This window comes from Salvelinus sp. IW2-2015, linkage group LG4q.1:29, assembly GCF_002910315.2.
Source record: "Salvelinus sp. IW2-2015 linkage group LG4q.1:29, ASM291031v2, whole genome shotgun sequence".
NCBI classification, from domain to species: domain Eukaryota; kingdom Metazoa; phylum Chordata; class Actinopteri; order Salmoniformes; family Salmonidae; genus Salvelinus; species Salvelinus sp. IW2-2015.
In genome coordinates this window covers 66006109-66029462 of record NC_036842.1, presented here as the reverse complement: position 1 = coordinate 66029462, position 23354 = coordinate 66006109, and the positions used below count along the sequence as shown (strand labels likewise).

The following is a 23354-nucleotide window of genomic DNA, read 5'->3' as shown; positions in this document are numbered from 1 at the left end:
CTTGCAAGCATCCCCCTTTCTCCTCCAAACATAATGATGGTCATTATGGCCAAACAGGTCTATTTTTGTTTCATCAGACCAGAAGACATTTCTCCAAAAAGTACGATCTTTGTCCCCATGTGCAGTTGCAAACCGTAGTCTGACTTTTTTTTATGGTGGTTTTGGAGCAGTGGCTTCTTCGTTGCTGAGCAGCCTTTCAGGTTATGTCGATATAGGACTCGTTTCACTGTGGATATCGATACTTTTGTACCTGTTTCCTCCAGCATCCTCACAAGGTCCTTTGCTGTTGTTCTGGGATTGATTTGCACTTTTCACACCAAAGTACGTTCATCTCAAGGAGACAGAACGTGTCTCCTTCCTGAGCGGTATGACAGCTGCGTGGTCCCATGGTGTTTATACTTGCGTACAATTGTTTGTACAGATGAACGTGGTACCTTCAGGCGTTTAGAAATCGCTCCCAAGGATGAACCAGACTTGTGGAGGTCTACAATCTTTTTCTGAGGTCTTGGCTGATATCTTTTGATTTTCCCATGATGTCAAGCAAAGAGGCACTGAGTTTGAAGGTAGATCTTGAAATACATCCACAGGTACACCTCCAATTGACTCAAATGATGTCAATTAGCCTATCAGAAGCTTCTAAAGCTATGACATCATTTTCTGGAATTTTCCAAGCTGTTTAAAGGCACAGTCAACTTAGTGTATGTAAACGTAGTTTGTTAACAAGACATTTGTGGAGTGGTTGAAAAACGAGTTTTAATGACTCCAACCTAAATGTATGTAAACTTCCCACTTCCCCTGTATGTAACGATGTGTATCCAAACTACTTTCTTGAAGTAACAAGACGCAGGAGTGATAATGATCTGTCTAACAGTTCTAGTGAATGTGTGCATCGTGTGCTCACTCACAAACAAACAGAAACATTCAAGCATTCCCTGAACAACACATGGGAGTGGCGGTGCACATGGAGTGGCGGTGTTGTGGGGCACAGGACATTAGACAGGTTGAGGCATCTTGCCAGGTTCATAACATGCAGTGAAACACTGACGCTGTTCTTCAATTCTCAATTTAGTCTTTATAAAAAGAAAATCCATTCAATCAAATAAATTCAATAAACTCAAGGTATTCAAATCTACAGTTCAAGAACAGCCTTCACTCCTGAACATGTTATTACTGATCTATTTGCCTCTTGTTGTTGTTACGATGAAATTGAAAGTGTGTTCATTCAGCCATTTTTCTCAAAACTCACCAAATCTATTTCCTCCTCCTCCGACTGCTCTCAACAGAAGAGAAGAAGAGAGGCAGGGTTACAAGAGAAGGTCAGGATGGCTTCTACAGTCACCCTTTTGATGTTGAAAACCAAAGTCCTAATTGCCTGATTGTATTCCACGAGTAAAAGTCATCTAGACGTGCCTGCCCTCTAGACTTAAATATTCACTCTGTCCTCTGCTATTCATGTTACCTTGCAAAACCTTCTTTGTCAAATGCAATGTCTTTGTCAAAGGAAATACTGTACAATGCTTTGGATAAAAGTGCCTACTAAATGCCCATGTTATAACACTTTAGTTTGGGTTTGTGACCATTTCAGAGTAAGACCTATCGTTTTTGAACCCATAACTATTTGCTACTCAGAAGGTTACTGGTGTAAAACCAAAATGGGTCAACTTTAGAGTCAATTATTAAAGACACTCTAGCAAGAATGGTTTAAGTCAGCAAACACACTTAATGACTTGGACTCACATTGAATAAGTGCTTAACCTCTCATGCATCCATCTAATTACATCATCAATCCTGAGGCTATAGCTTGACTCATTTGGAAGGCTCTCCACTTACTTTAAATAAAACTGAGTTCAAGAAACTAAAACTGACTAGTTAGGTCAACTCAATGCAAACTGTAATGTCATCAGATATGTGTAGCTATCTATAAAGTAGAGTAGTCAATGAGGTGCAAGTCAATGTAATACATTGATACCTGCATATTGCACATTTTTGTTTCACATAGTAGATTATAGGAGTCTCTGTATGTGAGGCCTACTGTTCTGCTAGACAAGAGGCTAACTGGAAGCCCCTCTTCCTTCTTCCCTGTGCTGAGGGACTGACTGTGCCCTGGCCAGGACTGTCTTAATAATACCCACACTCAATCAATAGCAGCAGGAAGACACGACAAGGGCGACAAGATATTATCTGGCTCACACTCTGGGCCCCTGATTAAGCCTTCATCCCCACTCTGTCACACTGAGATGTGATTAATTTAATACCATTATGGCCTAATGACAGGCTGTCTGAAGACCTGCCAGCCCACAACGCTGCCTTAACCCATCTGGAACGCTGCGTTTACACTGACAGAGCAGAGCCGAGCAGGCCTTCCCTTTTGTCTCAATACTACTGACATATTCAGGACTTCTAGAATCTCTCTGTCTGAAACATTGTAATCCTGCTCAATAGTTCTAATAACGAACACTAAGGCTGCGTTTAGACAGGCAGCCCAATTATGATCCTTATTTCACTAATTGGTCTTTTGACCAATCAGATCAGCTCGGAAAAAGATCTGATGTGAAAAGATCTGATGTGATTGGTCAAAAGACCAATTAGTGGAAAAAATATCAGAATTGGGCCGCCTGTCTAAACGCAGCCTTAATTGCTTTGTCCTTGTGATGTGTGAATCTCTGTGTTGTGGAAGCTACTCTGAGAAGATAGTTTACCAAGCTACCAATTACTTCACACTGAAAGAAGTTAAGCTACACTAATGCCACCCCTATGGAAAAAAAGTTTAACTAAAGTTACTTTAAAAAAGTATTGTGTAGTTCCAGTAGTTAGCTACACCGCTACATGGCAAAACAGTAATTAACTACTGAAAACACTACCTAGATTTGAATTTAGTTCAACTACCACCAAGCTACTGCAAATGTAGTTAAAGGACTATATGTAGTTCACTACTCCCCAACACTGGAAGCTCTGTGGTTTGGTTTGGGAGCTCTACCACTTCCATATGTTGGCATGGTAACACACACATGTTGATCCCTTTCTCCAGGCTGGTAGATGTATCAAATCAAATCAAATCTAATTTTATTTGTCACATACACATGGTTAGCAGATCTTAATGCGAGTGTAGCGAAATGCTTGTGCTTCTAGTTCCGACAATGCAGTAATAACCAACAAGTAATCTAACCTAACAATTCCTAACAATTATCAGGGGTACCCACGCCATGGTAACCTCAGGTATATTTACCATACAAGTGTCTTGGAGGAACTCCCATTGCTGAGAGCTCCAGCAACATGTACTGTAGGTTGGAAAGAGTCATTGACTGGTTAATGTCTGAAACCTTTTCTTCCCATTTAGATTTATGGCCATGGCAGTGTAGTGCAGCCTCAGATGCTCAATGTGGTCAGAACTCTCTGCACATTCATTATCAGAATTAGAGAGGGCCTCTAATTTCAATATTTATAATTGAGTAACTGTTAAGGCACCTGGGGCCTCAATTATAAATGTTGTGTACGCACAGAATATGCTCAAAAACACGCAAATGTTCGCATTTATAAAAATGTAACTTGACTTGAGAATGTGCTTATCGTCCCGCAATCTTTAGACCATATGTAGGACTACACAGTTTCTAGTGGTTGAGGTATTGCATTGCAAGAAGGAAAAACTACCCTATGTGCAAATGGGGAATATACTGTATGATGACACTCTTATTCATAACAAAAATCCGAAGCGCAGTTTAACTTAATGGTAGAACAGACGGCTCACCTTTTCCATTGACGTTTGATGTCTGAATACTGTAATGTGAAATTTCTTGAGTAGACAGTATTTTATTTATATACATCATAACCATTGCAGCATAAATTCCTCACTTTCTCTGGCCACGATGAGTTCATATTACCAAAGTAGCCGTACAAAAAATGACCATGTGCGTCTCTCATATAATTGGGCCTATTAGATAGGCTATTATAATTTCAATCGTTTTTACTCTATGCATCCAAAAGGGAGCGCGGTTTATAACTTACAGTAGAATTGAACAGGTGAACAGACAGTTGATMTTCCGCATTGAAATGTGTAGACTACCACTGTAAGTAGGCCTATTGTAGTTTACATTTTTTCCCAAATAGACAATGTTTCAGAATTCGCGGGCAGCGCATTTTTAGGTTCGGGAAAAAGTAAATGCAAAACAGTATTGAATTCAAACGATCTGTTTACAGGTCCACAACAATTTCTAATTGTTTCAGAAATGGTCATATACAGCAAATGTCACTGCAAAAGAAAACATTCTGCCAACACAATATTTTTGTAAAATGTACGCAACGGTTATAAATGTGGCCCCTGGGCCTCAGAGATACAGTATAGCCTAGCTAGCTGCTGTGCTGTTTGTGTTCTTGTCACCGTCCAGAATCTAGCTCCTGTAGGTGATCAAATAAAAATGCAGCATGAGAACGAATGCAGCTCGCTGATTGATGTTGATGTAATAAGTGAATCTAGGCTGCAAGTAAACCTGTCCCACCAGGAATGAAGCACGAGGTTCTCAGACAGCACTGATATCCTCAAGCAAGGAGGACCATTTCTCTTGCTCCAAAACATTTCCAACATTGCACACTATACCACAATAATACCATCACAATCCTGTGAGGGGGAAAATAAAACTCCCTCTGTTGCACACATGTGAGGGACAAAGAAGCCAAAATCGGTGCAGCCCCGAGGTAGATACACACAGTGTTCTACCAGTCAGCTCATGTGCAGTGAGGAGTGGGGACTGTAGGCTACTCACCAGTGGGGGCATCATGCCTTTGCTAGACGGGGGGATCAGCACTCTCAGGTCTGGCTTGCGGTTGCCCATCCCCATGTTCCCTCCAGGGGGCGGTGGAGACTTGGTGGGCATGACTTTCCCCAGGCCGWTCCCGCTGGTTGCGCCCAGGAGTCCCGGAGAGCCCCTAGGGTTGACAAAGCCGTTCCCTGCAGAGAGAGACAGAGACAGAAGCCGTCATGGGACTGTGAGACACTACAACAACAGTCATCTGCCAAATCTCCAACGCACCATTTCAAAGCTGCATAGCTTGCCACGGCACGCAACGTTAAGTGTTCCCAACCCTCTGGGAAGTTTTAATAGTCTCAGATAATTATCCTGCACATTTACCAAAATACAACGTCCATTTCAGAATTGATGAGCCTTTCATTCCTGCTGTGAGTGACGATATCAAAGTCAACTCCTTGTATCCTGGGATGAGGAGCAATTCACTTAACAAATGTACTGTGACTGCTGTTGAAGGTGGGAATAGCAATCCATTACAGTTGGGTAAAACTGTTTGCTAAGGATTGTTATGGTACTTTTTTGGTGTGACAATATGAGAATACTATGTCAAGCTACAGTATGCAAGACTATCTATGTACTGATTGTACTGTATTCGTAGTACTATATACGTATGTGTGGACTGTCATTTTTTCTTTACTCTAATGGTAGATTTACAGAACAATGAGTCATAAGGCTGCTGGTTTACCCCCCACCCAGAGTCACTTCCTGTGGCAACTGTTCTAAAACAAAGTGAAAGCAGGCACAGGGCAATGACACCATCTCAGAGCTGATCAGGAGAAGGACCAGTACAGTACATGTCGCACAATGCCTGGACTGGGGCTGAAGTGAGCTATATATGCTATGACATATATGCAATGACATGCTATGCTATGAAATCAATGTGAGAGTATTTGCAAATGCACTAGCAGTTTATATCTCTTTTTGATGCATTATTCAGCTATAATCATTCTGATGAATCAGAACATTGAAAAAATGGATATCAGAATCTGGAAAATAATGAGAAACAGAGGGATGAAAGAATCAATGCTATCTAGTATTTCATCAACAGATCAGTGTCACACTTCAACAAGTAACTGAGCACTCCATTGTGTTGTATAGAGCCCAGTGAAACACAAGCAGGCTGCAGGATAAGCAGGACCTAGTGACATAATGGAACAATCACCTCTCTAGCTACAGATAAGAACCCCCACAATACACGGCCACAATAAACAGTTATGAGACATACAATGGTATGTCACAGCTGAATCAACAACATATGCAACGCAAGCTACTATCGCCCCCAGCACTCGCTTTCATCTTATACTGCAGTAAAACTAAGGTGCACGCATATAATTAGCTATGTAAATTACCCAAACCCTACAAATAGGAGACACTGCTATTGCTTATAACAAAAAAAAAWTGAATATTTTAACATAAATATAGGTTCATTGGAGGACGAGCACCACATGGGTCAACAACAGTTGCAAAGAAGGTATCTTCACTATCAAAAATGTGATAAATCTGTCTAAATTATAATTCTTTGTTTCTGAGAAAGATGTATTATTTTCTGATAAGACAAAACCCTGGTTGTGTATTTCCACACAGAGGTTTCTTCTCTTCTCGGCTCTACTCAGAAAAAGTTGTGGGGGTGGGTGGGCAAATCAAGCGAGGCAATATCTGGGCTGGTGTTTGGGAGGGGGAGGGTCCTGACTGTAAAAGGTGCAGCAACACAGCTCTGATAATCATCCGAGGCCTATGGTATCATCACAGGGAATCAGTTCAAAATGAAAATCTGTTGTTTCACAAACGTGAATGTGTAGGCATTTCAGGCAGTAACTATGGCGTAATGGAGAAAAAACATGCTCCTTGAAGCTAGTTGTACATAGCCTACAGCCAGTTGTGCACAAAAGCAACATGCAGAATTGTACAGTACATTTGTGCAGAGCATAATGCCTGAAATTGCTGATTAGCAAAAGACTTAGACATAATTGAAGCCAGTATCCATTTAAAACAGTCACTAAAACGGGGCACCATTACAAGACAAAACAACTATTTCTGCCTTACAGTACATATCACACAAGCCTTTTGGCAGAAACATCTTTGCAGATTTGTTTTCTGTGTGTTATCTGAACCAGAATAGTTCTTCTGCCATCAAATCATCAGTGAATGAACCTAGAACATGTAGAATGTTTAGTTTCTGTGTTTGGGTAAATAAATATACTCTTTGTTGTAAATAATTAACACCGCCCACCGTGGGAGCAGGATTACATAAGAGGCTGTATGTACCACTCAAACATTTAGTTTTCATCTGAACGTAAGACAAAATAAACTCTGTTGACTAAATTGTGCTTTCACTAGAATGCATTGAAGAGCAAGTGATGCAGAACTGACCAGACCTGACTGTCATTAGGCGAACACCAGAGGAACTTGAGTCTCAGTGAGGGAAGAGAATATGCATACATGAATGAGAAAAGATTAATGGATGTGAATCAAGAGCTTCTAATAGATTAAGTGGAAAAGAGAGCAAATTCTAATAATAGCGTCCATTAATGAGCCTGGATAGAAACTCTTTAGCGGGTGCTCTGGTATTGTTTTGGCTCAGGAAACAGAGAGCAGGGCCACAGTTTGTGAGACTGCAGTGCAGTCACTCACTCACTAGTTGGTTGTTCCAAGAAATCCATATTCCACTTGGAGGGCCCTTCAGTATAAAAACAAATACAGTTTAGAATGCTTTCTTAATGGAAGAAACACACACTGGAAGTGGTGATCCACTGGGAACAACGGCTTCCACGGTTCTCAAGAAATAGAGGAATAATATGTTCAGATAAACTCTTTTTGACACACAAACAGCCCTTGCAATCGCTCTTTAAGAGCCTGTAACTCTCCAGTATTAATGAAGGAATCTGCACAGCTTGCAGGCATATTGCATAAGAGAGAGAAGAGTCACATCCCCTAACATTCTGACAAGCTCTCATTCTTAATGCTCAACAGAGTGAGAGAGAGCATGGAAAGAGTGAAACTGTGTGCAAAGCATCTCTAATGCATTGAGGAGTGTGACTGTATCACACAAAGAATTCCACATTGGATTGCTAATTAGGTGTAAAAAATGATATCACAGAGTTGCTTTAATTACATCCATATCATTTATGTTTGAGCAAAGCATAAGAAGTTCATAGCCTTCTCGTGAGCCAAGGTTTAGGTATTTGAACGAGAGCCAAAACAGATGGCTCATTTTAGACAGAACAATTGAAAAATAATTGCTATCAAAAACTGCTCTCTGAAAATACAGAATTAAAATACAGCTACAACAATTTGCCTGCAAAACCAGAATACTGTATGTTGTGAGTGAATATTCTGACCCTCACTAGGCTTATGTCATGATCACTTGGTCCCAGACTATCATGTGGAGCCCACTGCTCTCCACTCTCCTTATTTATCATGATTCATGTCTGCAGAGCACTGGGACTGAGCCACTGTGAGACCTCTCCACACTTAGAAGAAAGGGTTCCAAAAGGGTTATTCGGCTATCCCCATAGGAGAACCCTTATAACCCTCTGTAGAAAGGGCTCTACATGGAACCAAAAAGGGTTCTCACTGGAACCAAAATGGGTGCTACTTGGAAGGAAATGGGCCTTTCTATCTGGAACCAACAAGGTTCTTCAAAGGGTTCTCCAATGGGGACATCCAAATAACTCTTTTAGGTGCCTTTTTTTCCTAAGACTGCAGGAAGAATAGTGGAGCCCTTCCCCCTTATTTAATCTTAAACACTGGCTTTTATGCAACTCATGTGCTAAATTAACATCACCCCTCTGCAGAGCCTCATTTACCCGAGGTGCCTGTAATGTTCTAGGAGTGAAATGACTGTATGAAAATCTAATTTCTGCTCAACGTAAGATGTGGTGTATTAACAGAAACACACTTTCATGTGTTAGTTTGTCAGCTGCCAAATCCTGTTATGATCTCAGATTGAAACCAGACTCATGTTCATTCTTAATGAACACATATAGTCAACTCATATCACATGTGGTAAAGACCTCCTTCACACTGCTGCAGAAAGGAAACTATGAAAACGGCTCCAAAAAGCTTTCAAGCTACAGTTCATATGCTTCCACAATGTGGAAGAGAGAAAAGCTAAGGTGCAATGACATGCCATGTCATGTCCATGGACAAAATGATTCATTTGCACTTTGCCGGTGTACGTCAATATGAAGAAAGAGTTTTCTTTCTGAGGACAAGTGCTGGCATATCAGATGAGATTAGGGTTTGGATCAGTGCTGCCATTCCCTAGGCTTAATCAGCGACCCGGAGCATTTCCCAGGACACTCTCCGTGCTTGTAAGCCCCTCTTAGTGGCGATATCAAGCCACACCACCGGAGGAGAAAAGAGAGCGAGCAACAAGACAGAACTGGTGCAAAAGGCCTCTCCTTTCCCAATAGCTGCTGCTTGTGAAAAATCAGAGCTATGTAAGGAATGGCCATCTGACAGCAGCACTGGAGAGAGAGAGGTTTCTCTTCCAAGCAGTCTGTGTCTGCTGTTCTACCCAGTTTGGTACAAACAACAGCTGCAGTCTCCTGCCATTGTGCCAACGGCTGACACCCCTCCCTTGGCATGGGGGCGGCACAGCACCCCACAACCTTACCGCTTACCCAGCACAGGGACAGGACTCCGAGCACTGCCAAAGACCAAATACAGACAGACCAAATATTTCACTCAGCCCTGACTGAAAGCATCGAATCACCTCACCAACCACAGACTCAAACTTATACCCAGCATATCTAGGCTCACAAAGCAGGACATAATTAAATGTATAATCTATAGCTTTAAATATAGCTTCTGTTGATTCCATAATGTATTTTCACTACTATCATAATACTGTATCATATGAGACACAGTGGCCTGTCTGGTAGGTAGAGGGTTAACGTCCACCTGCCTCTGCCTCTCACACAGCACATAGCAGTCATGACAGGCTGTCCGGTCATTGTGTACAGAGGACTTAGAGGGATGTCATGGCCGGAATACCTCCAGGGTTCTGCTGGCCTAGGCATCTTGCAGGCTCTCTCCAGCCTTATAAGGGCTGCCATGGTACTGGGAAAAACAGATGCACCTGTCAATAGAGGGAAGGAAACTAGAGGAGGGAGGGTCTTAAAGGAAACACTGTGTTTATTTACCTTCCAAAGAGAATCTGCCGCCTGAACCCTACCTTTTAATATGTTAACCCTTTCAGGCACAAACAAGTTCACAATGAAAGGATAGTCCTAAGAAAATATATAGTGACTGCTGTTATCCCTAAACCCCAAACAAAACTTGTACCACAAACATGTTTGGAGCGACACAAAGTGAGCAGCCGATTGAGAACAAGAGGCAGTCTTGATCTGTTACTATCCAGGAGGAACAGATGGACGTGTGACCTTCCTGGTGTCCTTGGTGGTTTGATTGTGTGTCACCATAGCGGTTGGCCAGACATTAGCAGCTGCTGCCATTTTCCTCTGTTACTGTACTCAACCATCTACGCCTCTTCTTTGGAACACATTGGCAAAAAAGATCTGTCCCTTTGGACTGACTTTTGGAGCTTTGGATGCAATCACTACACCAACCTGTCTAGCTGCAGTCTGAATAATATACTGAACATACAGCATCTCTGTCAGGGTACTGAGGACAGAACAGAACAGACACTCAGCTTGGCTGTCTTGCTATACAGTAAGAACAGTGTACCATCACTAGAACATGGATATGAAGACCATGTTAACTAACTGCCTTCAATGTTCCAAATACTCACAGACAGACAACAAATACAGTCCACTCGCATGCAATAAATGACCAAGAATCTGACAAAAGCCGTCGATGACCATGTCGCAGGCACATGTACATGTATACAGACAGTGAGGTGAGGGCCTATTGGGCAGAGCCACAGACAGTGAGGTGAGGGCCTATTGGGCAGAGCCACAGACAGTGAGGTGAGGGCCTATTGGGCAGAGCCACAGACAGTGCCTATTGGGCAGAGCCACAGACAGTGAGGTGAGGGCCTATTGGGCAGAGCCACAGAGACCTAATGAGTTCCTCCTGGAGGACCTACTGTACCCGCTGGGCTGGGGCTCACGCCACGCTGGCACTGCCAGGTCTGTCCTACCCAGCATGCCACCTAATGAGATGCACAAAATTATATTATTAACCATCTGTATCCTTCAGCTGGGAGCCACAGAGATCAGGGAAGAGCTGCACTCAATCCCTCCAAAGAGGCTGGGGTCATTCTCTCAGTTATCCACTGCCGTAGAGCATAATATGAGGTGTCTGGAAATGTTTAGGATTTAATAGTGGAATACATGGAAACAACATGCAACAGCATACAACTTCCATCACTTCTACCACTACTGGGAGCTATCAGTGAGAGGGAATGCATTCTCTCTGGTTCTATGACGAGTGGGCCATTGGCCCTGTCCTTTCTTTGTGCAGTCATCCAAGTCAAAGTTGTCAAGGAATGGCCCTAAGTCAAAGTGTTTTCTTTAAGGCAACAATGCCAGTATTCCATAGTTTGTAAAGGGACATGTTCAGGTCCACACTTTAGTACTCTGACCACAACACCACCAGCCAGTAGCCTTGCTTTTGTATACATATTAAGGTAATAACCTAGTACAAGGAACTGAACAGCAGAATATTATTTACCTGTGAATCTACCCACTGAATAGGTATACAGCAGTACTGTATGTGTTTGGGTACAGTAGGTACTTTACAGGCAAAGTGCACATGAATTCAGCTGTAAACGGAGTGAATGAGATGGCAATAAGGCTAAAGACTGCCCTGCTGTTTCAGTGGCTCCCCAGAGAATAGAGAACTTGTATTTTACCCAGCTAGGTGGTCATGCTGCAGTTGTGGTTACCACTTTTCATGTGACTGAAATGAATACAAAAGCCATACATTACTTATTTCCAATGCAGATGGACTTCAAGCATAGTGCTATTTTTACCATACAGAACTCTGCATCCTGCTGAGGCATGGACTGGCTGAATGCACAGACCACTCCGCACAACACAGAGGATGTAGCTATAGTGTCAAAACATTACTAGGTTATCCCACTTCCTGTGAGCAATACAAGTCTTAAAAAGGTGTCAAACATGAGTAATAATACAGCCATTACTATAAACAAGAGCGGTAAACAAGTGGTAACATGAGCTCACTGACACCACTGGACATTTGCTTGAGTCATGAAAGATCCTTTCAAATAAGTGGGACTTTTTTTCATAATAAACTAGATGCAAATAGGCCCATTGCAAACATATATCAGGCAAATATGGAGAAAGTTATATCTGTAAGACCAAGAGTGAAACTGGTGGATAAAGATCTGATTCTTTACCACCATGGATGTAGAGTCAGTTGTAGTGAGAGAAAACAAACGGTGAAATGTAACAGTACTGACCTGCATTGCCTTGACTAGGGGGCCTCTGCTGGCCCCCACTGGAGCCCACATTCCTGTGTAAGGAGGCCTGAGCTGGAGAGAGCATCCCACTGTCGCTCAGAGAGGCTGTGGCCTGGGCCAGGGCCTGGCTGCTCATGGAGCCTCCTGGGTTGTAGGACATGGTGTTCTGGTTGGAGACTGGCACTGCCACATGCATGGAGAAGTTCTGCTGGGGCAGCGCTGTGGGCTACAGGAGGGAAACACACAGACATGGGGAGAATCAAAGACCTGGCACTGGGCTGAGGGTCACAGGGGGAAGGAGACGGCAGAGATGGCATCTGTGATGGTGCCACATCAATCATATTGGTATGGTTAACAGAGCAGTCCTATTAACTGATGGCAAACCAACTGCAGCTGGCAAGTTGTTCATGTTCCTAATCCAGGTTGCTTATAAAAGTGTATCTTACACTCTTACACATTCACTTCTATTAACAACATTAGTCTGAATGGCCAAGAAATGACCACAAATAAATATACCCTTGGTTTGTAATGGGATTAAACAATAACTTTCTTGAATAATATGCTTTAAAGTGGAATCTGAAAAATTGCTGTACTACATATGATACTGTCATAAGCTTGTATAATATATTTATAAATAATATTGCAAAAAATGTATAAATTAACACTATGTTATTGTAAATGCACAAAACAATCATTTTGCTATATAAAATCATTACACATCACTGAAAACATTACATATTCCAAAACATGCCCATTAGCAGTGCTGTGTACCAGGTGTTCAGTCTTGCATTGTAATAGTCAGCACTGCAAAACAACGTTTTCTCTTTTAATCAGGATAGTGTAATTGTGTAATTTCCAACAATATGAAAGCATTTTGGATAAAAACGTATAGTAAGAATGATGAGTTATAATCACTTGACGTTAATATTACTCTACTCCATGTCTGTGCAGTGCTAACTATCCACAGTGTGTGAGAGTGACTGTTGACGGTGAGACCACTCCATTCAGCATAGTCCAGTGAGGCAGTCAGTTAGTGATATTATTAGTGTGTTAATTGCAAACAGTGGTGCCCTCCATGTCAGAATTAGAGAAAACAACAGTTGAAGCACTATACTTTATGCAGGATTCTATGATTGCCACCCGCAATAAGATCACTCTTGTCTCAAGGTAAAGCTCTGTGTAATGGTAGTAGCTTGATGAAGGACTGGAAAATACACAGTGATAGTCCACTGATGTTGTACTTTAGGAGGACTGTACACTTTAAAAAAGATCTCCCCTTTGCTTATTGTATGGTCTCTCCTAGTTCCCCATCTCCTAGTGGGGCGTCCTCCATTCACTTCAGAAAATCATACACTTAGAAAAAAAGGTGCTATCTAGAACCTAAAAGGGTTATTCAGCTGTCCCCATAGGAGAACCCTTTGAAGAACAATGTTTGGTTCCAAGTAGAACCCTTTTGGGTTCCATGAAGAACCCTTTCCACAGAGTGTTCTACGTGGAGCCCAAAAGGGTTCTTCAAAGCGTTCTCCTATGGGGACAGCCAAAGAACATTTTAGGTTCTAGATAGCACCTTTTTTTTTAAGAGTGTATGATTTGCCCAGGTGAATGGAGGACGCCCCACTAGGAGATGGGGAACCAGGAAAGACCATACAATGAGCAAAGGGGAGATAAACATTTTTTTATTTCCCCAGTCACATGATCTGGCCACTGTGGGACTAAAAGAGATTCAATTTTCACATCTGCTTGGGGGTGAAAATTGGGTTTTGGGGAAAAAACATCAATCACCAAAGCTAGAGAACCAGTCAATATTTAAGCCAGAATGGGAATCATTTTTTTYCCAGGGGGAAATGTACATTGATAATAAAGAAGCTTCTCCTCTGGAATAAAAAAAAAWGCACTTTCCTTTTCATATAGTTTTCAAATGTTTCAAATAATGTGAAGAAACGTGATAATTCCAAAAGATCTTTGAAAAGGTTAAACCTATCAACAACAATGTGATCTTATCAGGCTGTGCCAAAAAATAACTTGCAGTACAAATCAACAAAATAAACAATTACACTTCCAATGAACAGAAAAAAGGTTATGCTTGAATAGTCCATGTTTGCTTATAGTAGTTGACAGAGGTTGCAGGGGGATAATGAACAAATAAGAACAAATAAAAACCAAAAGGTCAAAATCTTTTGTGCCACAAAGCCAAGCAGCAAAAACATTGCATTTACTTACGATTTTATGATTTCTCATCATATTATCAAACTCCTCATTAATTTTTTTATATTTTTCTTCTGTGTGAGGGGTGAGGACATATGAGGCATCGGGGTCCGGGCTATCACAGCCTCTGTGTTCTTTCTTGTTTAGCGCCTGTAGTGAACATCAACATAAAAACAGGAATCAACACAAAATGGCAGGAGAGGGAGGAAGTACTTACACCACAGCGCTTGTACATTAAATCACTCTCTTCGCTTAGTTTGCCGAAACGGTCGTCCATGAGGGGGCTGTGCCCAAAACAGTCATCTGGATCAGGACTGGCACACAGGTCATTATGGCCTTTGTTTCTTAATTTCTGAAATAAAATTGCACAATTCACACACAATGTATACTGCAGGAAACTCAGTCTACTACCACATGACTCTCTGTCTAGCTAGGTTATAATACATCCCCTACAAACCTGTTCCCAGAACAAAACATGAACATTGTCAAAAATATAAACATGTAAGGCATCATTAAAGTCAAGACGCAAATTTATTGAATAATTTAATTATTCATAATGCAACCATTATAATAAACCTGCCCTAGCATGTACATTTATAAATAATAAAACATATTTTGAATTAATTTCTTATTTTTTGGCCTGCCAGTGTGCTGGTGTGAGCTGGGAACGATACAAGTACTGTACTCCTATGCAATGGTTGACAATGACAGAGAAATTGAAATATCACTCCTTATCCTTTCATCATTTAGAGAGCTTCAGCACGGGAGAAACAAAATATTTATCTGTCTCTGACCCTTTCTCTGTCCTCTCTCGTTGTCTCTCTCGCCCCTCCCTTTCTCTCTCCTCTATCTCCCTCCCTCTCTATCTGCCTCCCTATCTCCCTCCCTCTCTATCTTCCCCCTCTCTCTTGCTGTATGTGTGTGTTTCAATACATATTTCATTATCTTTCAGTTATCATAAGCCACCCAGCTGGAAGACACCCCGGCATAAGAGGATCCCACAGAGCAGCAGTTCAAACCGTTGCAGACTTTAATTCTGCATGGTTGCCACTCGCAGGATCTTATCAATGTTAAGTAATGTAGCAAATAAAATGGTTTATTATATGTGGTCAAAGACGCTTATTAGAGCATGAAATGGAGCGATTATTGTAAGAGGAACGAGCACACAGTGTGGTGTGTTGTGATATAGAAGTCCAATGAGATTAGTTTTACATCTTAAAAGAATCCCACACTATAAAACAAAGGAAATAAAACCAGTGTTGTGTTTGTGGTAACTTTCTATCAGAGGAGTGGTTCTCTTGGCTTCGTTAAGAGTCTGAATGACGGTGCTTACATGAGCTGATGACAGCTCGTGACAGCATGTGATATCAAGCCAGTCAGAGCAAATCAAGCTTAATTTATATGTGTGTTGTTCAGGTTCCCCTAGCAGGCTGGTGCAGGTCCAGAGCTGTGACCTCCCCTGTCTCCGGGCTGCCTCTGAGCCGGATGTCTACAGCAAGGCCACTGACTCCTCTGGATGGAGAGGTCACAGTGTGAGGGAGTGTAGTTGGGCCCAAAGACACTAATGAGCCCTTAGTCTCTGCCTCCGTCTCCATCACCCTGGAGGTGCTGGAGGTGTGTGTGTGTGTGTGTGTGTGTGTGTGTGTGTGTGTGTGTGTGTGTGTGTGTGTGTGTGTGTGTGTGTGTGTGTGTGTGTGTGTGTGTGTGTGTGTGTGTGTGTGTGTGTGTGTGTGTGTGTGTGTTCATGGTCGTTGCAGCAGCAGCTGGCGTCTTCTGACAGCTCTCTCTGACAGTACAGTGGTGTCTCGGCTGATCTCTATCTAACAACGTGTCTTACCCAACCCTGCTTACAGTAGCTACCAACACGCTGACGAGCTCTGTATGACACATTACTGTTGGATTTCCTAGGCTTGAAATGTTGTGAAACATAACTTGGTTACAATGTACCTGTCTACCAAGGCTCAGTTGATCCCAGCAAATTGACCAGTACTGAATCAAACGACCCTCTACTCTAGTTTAGGCACATAATGAAATGGTGTATAAGATAAAAGCTTAAGCAGGAGAACTCTGAAAAGTACCTAAATCTCATCAGTCATATCTGTCTGACAGTGTTGCTGAGGAGAGAGAGAAAGTCTCATGAGTAATGAATGATCAAAGCCGGCCCTAGCCTTTTGGGGGCCCTAGGCAATTTTCTTAGTGGCCCCCGTTTTGAATGGCGGATAGGAAAAAAATATGTTTCATAGTTAATTTCCTGCAATTCTACACATTTTGCCATGACTTATGCATTGTTAATATGATATCTGAGTGAGATTGACTAACAACATCATTGGGGGCCCCCTGTAGATCAGGGCCCTTGGGCAAGTGCCCTTCGTGCCCGGGCGATAATTTGACCATGATTACTACAAGTTTAGATAGCTGGCTAGACTAACTTAACAATCTAAAAAAAAAATGCTGACATGCATTAATTGATTGACTGTCAGTGACTAACATAACATGAGAAAAACTGCTGATGCACAATCAAATGTCGAAATTGCACCTTGTGTATTCTAYTATTCTAACTCTCAACAGTTGAGATTCCAACTGAGTTACCTTATAGGCCGGGGGCCCTAACCAACTGCTTATGTCGCTTATGCCTTGAGCCGGCCCTGTGAATGATACACAACATGTGTAAATGTGCAGTTAGATGCACTTGTGTTTGGTGTGGTACAGAGCAGGGGCATTCTTCTCCCAAAAAAAAACACCTTCCTGGTTCATTTCCTGTTTACTAAGGCTGCTCTTTAGTTAGGCTCCCGTAAAGGCTGTGTTTACTACGGAAACTATGCACTTTCTCCACCAGACTGCCACAGATCTGATCGGGACCTGCAAATTAAAGTCCCAACCTGCTCATTATGGGAATAGCTGGTTTGGGCTGGTCGGCCATGGCTGTGTGAGATGGGCAGGGCAGCAGGCAGCACTTCCACAACAAGCCTCCAACCAGCCGCACCCCTCTGGTCCTTGGCCGTGATCACTCAGAGAGGGGCCAGTGGAAACATCCAGTGCCAGGGACACTCAGCATTCAGAACAAACCATGGAACATGTTGCAATGAGACTAAACAACACAAAGCCTAACAACGAGTGCTCATATCTAGGTCATTGTCCATAAGAGATGGATTCATAAGTAAATATTGATCACTCTGATTAGAGATGTCCTGAAATGCAACATTACTTAAAATGAGGACATAATCATGCGTGCCTAAGAAAGAGTGAATATTTCCTTCGAGGTGCTCCTAGCTGAGCATGCTAAAGAGTGAATATTTCCTCCGAGGTGCTCCTAGCTGAGCATGCTAAAGAGTGAATATTTCCTTCGAGGTGCTCCTAGCATAAGCATGCTAAAAGATGTGAATATTTCTGCTCCGAGGAATGCTCCCTAGCTAGCATGCTAAAGAGTGAATATTTCCTTCGAGGTGCTCCTAGCTGAGCATGCTAAAGAGTGAATATTTCCTTCGAGGTGCTCCTAGCTGAGCATGTTAAAGAGTGAAGGTCTGGGACAGCATGGCCGTTATTCCTCCTTAAATGACTTGGCATGTTTCGGGTGTCCCACAGACGCTGCCCGCAGCTCCCAGTAAATGGATCACTAAATCAGCACATGGCCAAACAGGTGTCTCTCTACCAAACACCTGTCAGGCCCTGGTTCCCCGGCCCAGCCAATCACAAACAGTCTCACACCGACATGGCCTTAGAAGGAGCCACATGGAACCCTGAAGGCCATCAAACATTCCCCCAGCCAAGGATTTTACTCCATAATATAAATATATCAAAGTATTGGTAAAGCAATTCAAATCTTACACAAAACCTAGAAAACAAAACCAACCAACTCTGAACGCATTGGGTACAGATGTCATTTCAATGTATAGTTTTGATTTACTTTTGGTTGAGTTGTCAACTAACGTGAAATCAACAAAACATTTCACCATGTCACTGCATTTAGGTTAAGAGTTGGGTGGAAAAAAACATGAAATGATCTTATGTTGATTCAATGTCATCACAATTATTTGTTGTTGTTGAAATGACATGGAAACAGCGTTGATTCAGACAGTTTTTGCCCGGTGGGAAGTATGGTAAACAAAATCCTAAATAAAACAAGCGTCCCTTCTATTGCTTTTCAAATTCTAGCTCTGAAACGAATTTTCAAAAGTCATGTCAAGCTGTGTGGTTTATGCTTATTAAGAAAGAAAAGTTGGAGGGGTATGAATACAGTTGAACAGAGAGATTTTCAACAACAACATTTATAATGGAGGTTGGGTGGGGGTGGTGGGTCTGTCTGTATACGGGGCTGCAGTCAGAGAGTAGTGACGAGTGAACTTGTGTAATCTGTTCACAAGGCCCGTGGAGGCTCATAAAGTTCAGTGGGAACCAGGCCAGCAGTTATTTTCTCACAGCCATCCAGACCTGGATTGATAGAAATGTGGCTCTATACACCAAACATGTTAGTCTGGGATTCTGACATCAAATCAGCAGGACATCATAGTGAGTGTGTGAATTTAGCAGTAAGAGAACAGGCTTTCTGCTTTTCAGGCCTTGAAATGTGTCTCTCCATTCTTAGTATTGTATGCCAAACCGACATACATCTAGTGTACCTGCATCACTCATCTCCTCCATAGTGCCAATAACTGTTCATTTAGCTGAAACTCACAAACATACACAGGAGTATGAGTTTTTGGAGCAGTGTGTCAATTGTACTTTTTAAAAATCTTTATATTTTTTATATTACATTATATTACATTTCACCCACCATAGAGTATAGTGATCTATAGTGTATAGTGTTCTATAAAGATCAGCGTTTATGTCACATAAAATAAACATGAATGTAACACTCAAAAGACTGACAGGGTATTTTTTACAATTGGCTGAGTTTAACGCCACCCGCAGAGTTTATATCATAGCCCCATACACATTCAAAACTGAAGCCACCATCATTTCAGGAGTTCAAAATAAAGTGGAGCTGAGGCTGTTGTGAAGCTGTTGCGTAAGCCACCTACATTCCCTGTTCCTTGTGAACCTCTTTCACTGAAACAGTCTGCCTTGGATAGAACACCATTACACTCCAATGCCCCCCACTTGTGTCAAGAGCTTTTTACATTTCACTTATTCATGTACTGTACCTGAATAAAAGGGAGGTTGGAAGTAGACAGTAAATGCTGCTATAAAAGACAAACTTCTCAAATGTGGAGAGAAGGCAGGTAGAGGCTGAACTGCCCGTGTCTTTCAGTGTGCAAAGGTAGCTACACAGAACATACTCCAAGATCATACTTTAAGAGCCATTACTATTGTATTCTAGTCTATATAAAGTATGTATAGTGTAACTATTTCTGCTTCTGTAGCGTTCATCCCCACCCTGCTCATTCTGCACTGCTGTGAATGAGCTTGTTGTGCCTGTTGCCGCACTAAGCAAGGTAGCATGCTAATCCTCATGACATCACCATTGTGTCCAGTCCGTTCCATCTAATGTGCTTATCAAAGGGCCTCTTTGAGTGTGAAGGCAGTTGAGAATCAGCATGGGGAGGCGGCTGATAGCAAGGCTTTCATCTGCTCACAAATATATTTCTCTTATATAACATCTTAAGAGACAAGTCTTTCAGTGTGAGTATGCTCCCATTTTTCCTTTGGTGCTGTAGATTTCACTTGAGGGGGGAAAAGGAACTGTTGGTTGTTCTCGTGGGCACTCTATCTAGTGGCTGTATGTATTGTATGCCATTACCAAGGGCCCTAAAAGCTTTTCCTGTCTACTCCCTGGTACTGGTCATGTTACTGGTATGGGAGGAGGGAAGTAGGGAGGGCTAGATAAGGAAAGTGGTTTTGATTCCARGACATATCTGGTTTAATCTCATGACCATTCCACATATCAGTGATCTAAGTGATATCAGGATATGACCTCTCTGTCAGACCATTGTCTGACTCCTCAAATCACAGGAAATACAGCAGCAGGGCCTCCTTCTCAGTTGGATGGGACGGACTGCATTTTGTTTGGTTATTATTATCTGTCTGCAGCTGTTTGGGAAACAATATACAGTCTGTAATCCAATCCCCTCCAAAAACAGGACAATGGCGAGACTACAGTTAGCTCCAAGCTGACACACCAAAAAGACTAACACATGCAGACGTAAAAAAGTAGAGTGAGCCTAACTGAGCAGTGGTCTGCGTGTGTCTAAAGGAGGCAGACAGGGAAGAGAAAGCCTCCGTCTCAGCTCAATATACAATAAAGCAGATAATTACTGTGGTTGACCGGCTAGATTATCACTTTGATAAATATAGCCGCTATATTATTGAATAAGAATCCATTGCACTGCAGCGAGCAATACTTTTAACTCAGAGAGACAGCTGCTCAGAGACTGTTGATTGATGGAGGTGACAAAGATATTAGTTGCCACAGTCAAAGAGAACACACTTTCAATCAGCGGCTTGGATATTTTCAGAAAAATTTTCCAACTGGGAATTGAAGTCCAAATTGAGGATAAAGGCATCTCAAAGTCATCATTATCTACATCTTTAAAAGAATGGGAACAAATGAGACGAACACGCTCCATTACATCCAACTAGCTCTAGACATCTATAGAGCACCATGTGGATATATTTTAGATGAAAATAAATTACATTCAACATAAAAAGGTGTAAAAAGGTATACAATTTAAGTAAATAACCATTCACTAAGTTCACATCTTTCCCCTCCCTCCCTCCCTCCCTCCCTCCCTCCCTCCCTGTCTCTTCTCCCTGTCCTCTCTCCTGTTCTCTCTCTGTCCCGGGTCTCTCTCTCTGTCTCTCTCCCCTGTCTCTCTCTCTGTCTCTCTCCGGTCTCTCTCTCTTGTCTCTCTCCCTGTTCTCTCTGTCTCGTCCCTCCCTGTCTCTCTCTCTGTCTGTCTCTCTCTCTTGTCTTCTCTCCGTCTCTCTCCCTGTCTCTCTCTCCTCTCTCCTCCTGTCTCTCTCCCTGTCTCTCTCCATCTCTCTCCTGTCTCTCTCCCTGTCTGTCTCTCTCGTCTGTCTCTTCTCTCTGTCTCTCTCTCTGTTTCTCCCTGTTCTCTCCCTGTCTCTCTCCGTCTGTCTCGCTCTCTCCGTCTCCTCGTCCGTCTCGTCTCCGTCTCCGTCTCGCTCTCCTGTTCTCTCGTCTCCGTCTCCGTCTCTGTCTCTGTCTCTTGTCTCCGTCTCTGTCTCTGTCTCTGTCTCGTCGTCTCCTCTGTCTTTGTCTCCGTCTCTCTCTCCGTCTCTCCTCCCTGTACCCACAGAGTGGATCATTAGCTGTCAGAGCCCTTGAAACGTACCCCGCCCACACCATTCCTGCTCACTTCTAAAATATTCATAAGGACAATTAGGAGTTCCGATAAGGCGGGTGCGGAGGGCTGGGTGGGCACGGAGGCTGGGGTGGGCACGGAGGGCTGGGGTGGGCACGGACGGGCTGGGTGGGCACGGAGAGGCTGGGGTGGCGCACGGAGGCTGGGGTGGCACGGAGGGCTGGGGTGGGCAGGAGGGCTGCGGGTGGGCACGGAGGGCTGGGGTGGGCACGGAGGGCTGGGGTGGGCACGGGCTGGGGTGGGCACGGAGGGCTGGGGGGGCACGGAGGGCTGGGGTGGCACGGAGGGCTGGGGTGGGCACGGAGGTGGGTGGGCACGGAGGGCTGGGGTGGGCACGGAGGGGCTGGGTGGGCACGGAGGGCTGGGGTGGGCACGGAGGCGGGTGGGCACGGAGGCTGGGTGGGCACGGAGGGCTGGGGGGGCACGGAGAGGGGCTGCTGGGGTGGGCACGGAGCGGTGGCAGGGGCTGGGGTGGGCACGGAGGAGGCTGGGGTGGGCACGGAGGCTGGGTGGCACGGAGGGCTGGGGTGGGCTAACGGAGGGGCTGGGCCGAGTGGGGGCACGAGGAGGGCTGGGTGGCACGGAGGGCTGGGGTGCGGCACGGAGGCTGGGGTGGGCACGGGAGGGGCTGGCGGGTGGGCACGGAGGGCTGTGGGTGGGCACGGAGCGGCTGGGTGGCACGGAGGCTGGGTGGCACGGGGGGCGGTGGGCACGGAGGGCTGGGTGGGCACGGAGGGCTGGGGTGGCACGGAGGCTGGGTGGGCAACGGAGGGCTGGGGTGGGCACGAGGGCTGAGGTGGCACGGAGGGCTGGGGTAGGAGCGGCACGAGGGATGGGGTGGGCACGGAGGGCTGGTGGGCACGGAGGGCGGGGTGGGCACGGAGGCTGGGGTGCGGCACGGAAGGGCTGGGGGCGCACAGCGGAGGGAAAGGGCAGGATGTGCCAGCAGGACGTCTGTTCTGCAACACTCTATACCCAGACCACAGACCTGGCCTCATCAATCAGCAGCCCTTCCTCCCTCCCTGACACCCACTCCTCACTCAGGCAGGCTAGTCAGGGAGGGTGGCATGATGCCAGCTAACCCCCCTCCCCCCTTCCAAGTAGCTCTGCTCTGCCCTCGCTCCTGGGCAGAGGGGAGGGGTGGGGTGGAGTGTCTCACACTACCCATTGGGGTGGGCTCGTGGTTGTTCCTCTGTCCATTCTGGTCACTGTGGTCTCTCATGTCAGCTCTGCACTACACAGCGGGCACCAAGGCGCTCTAATGGTGGCATGTCTGTCATTAAAGTAGTTCAAACCAAATTAGGGCAGCTCATGTCTGACCTATTTTACGTATTCTGACGTTTATGACGTGTCTGTTAAGGTTGTCAGTTTGGCTGTTCCTATATGAACCTGAAAGAATAATGAAGTGGTTATTCTCTGAACATGGTGTTGCATGTTGCCACTGAGCTGCATGTAATGAATTCTTTTCATTACAAGTTAGGCCTTGCTTTACAAAGAGTTTTACCATACGCCATGGTAGGCCTGTGCCAGTTAATCAGTGCCATATGCCTCTAGAAACTAAAGAATACATCACTTAAGACATTTTAATAAAGTAAAACACAAAGGAATCATATATCATTGCAATGTTGAAATCATTCA

At 43.9% G+C, this 23354-nt stretch overlaps 3 protein-coding genes across 11 annotated transcripts in view; all 3 read right to left on the bottom strand.

Annotated features, from left to right (window-relative positions):
- Positions 1 to 23354, bottom strand: part of LOC111962393 (synemin, intermediate filament protein) — a 244348-nt gene that overhangs the window by 61193 nt on the left and 159801 nt on the right. The gene's annotated exons all lie outside the window — the stretch shown is intronic.
- The window catches only part of LOC111962398 (myocyte-specific enhancer factor 2A-like), a 315332-nt gene that overhangs the window by 227097 nt on the left and 64881 nt on the right, over positions 1 to 23354 (bottom strand). The gene's annotated exons all lie outside the window — the stretch shown is intronic.
- LOC111962399 (myocyte-specific enhancer factor 2A-like) overlaps positions 1 to 23354 on the bottom strand; it is a 95322-nt gene that overhangs the window by 7089 nt on the left and 64879 nt on the right. The window contains exons 4-7 of one of the 3 annotated variants that reach the window (XM_070443047.1): positions 14612 to 14746; positions 14410 to 14544; positions 12190 to 12415; positions 4758 to 4942 (exon numbers count right to left, since the gene is read on the bottom strand). In XM_070443047.1, coding sequence (XP_070299148.1) covers positions 4758 to 4942; positions 12190 to 12415; positions 14410 to 14544; positions 14612 to 14746 — 681 coding nt within the window. The remainder of the gene's footprint in view (positions 1 to 4757; positions 4943 to 12189; positions 12416 to 14409; positions 14545 to 14611; positions 14747 to 23354) is intronic. The other 2 variants (XM_023985465.2, XM_023985466.2) reach the window with 2 other exon arrangements.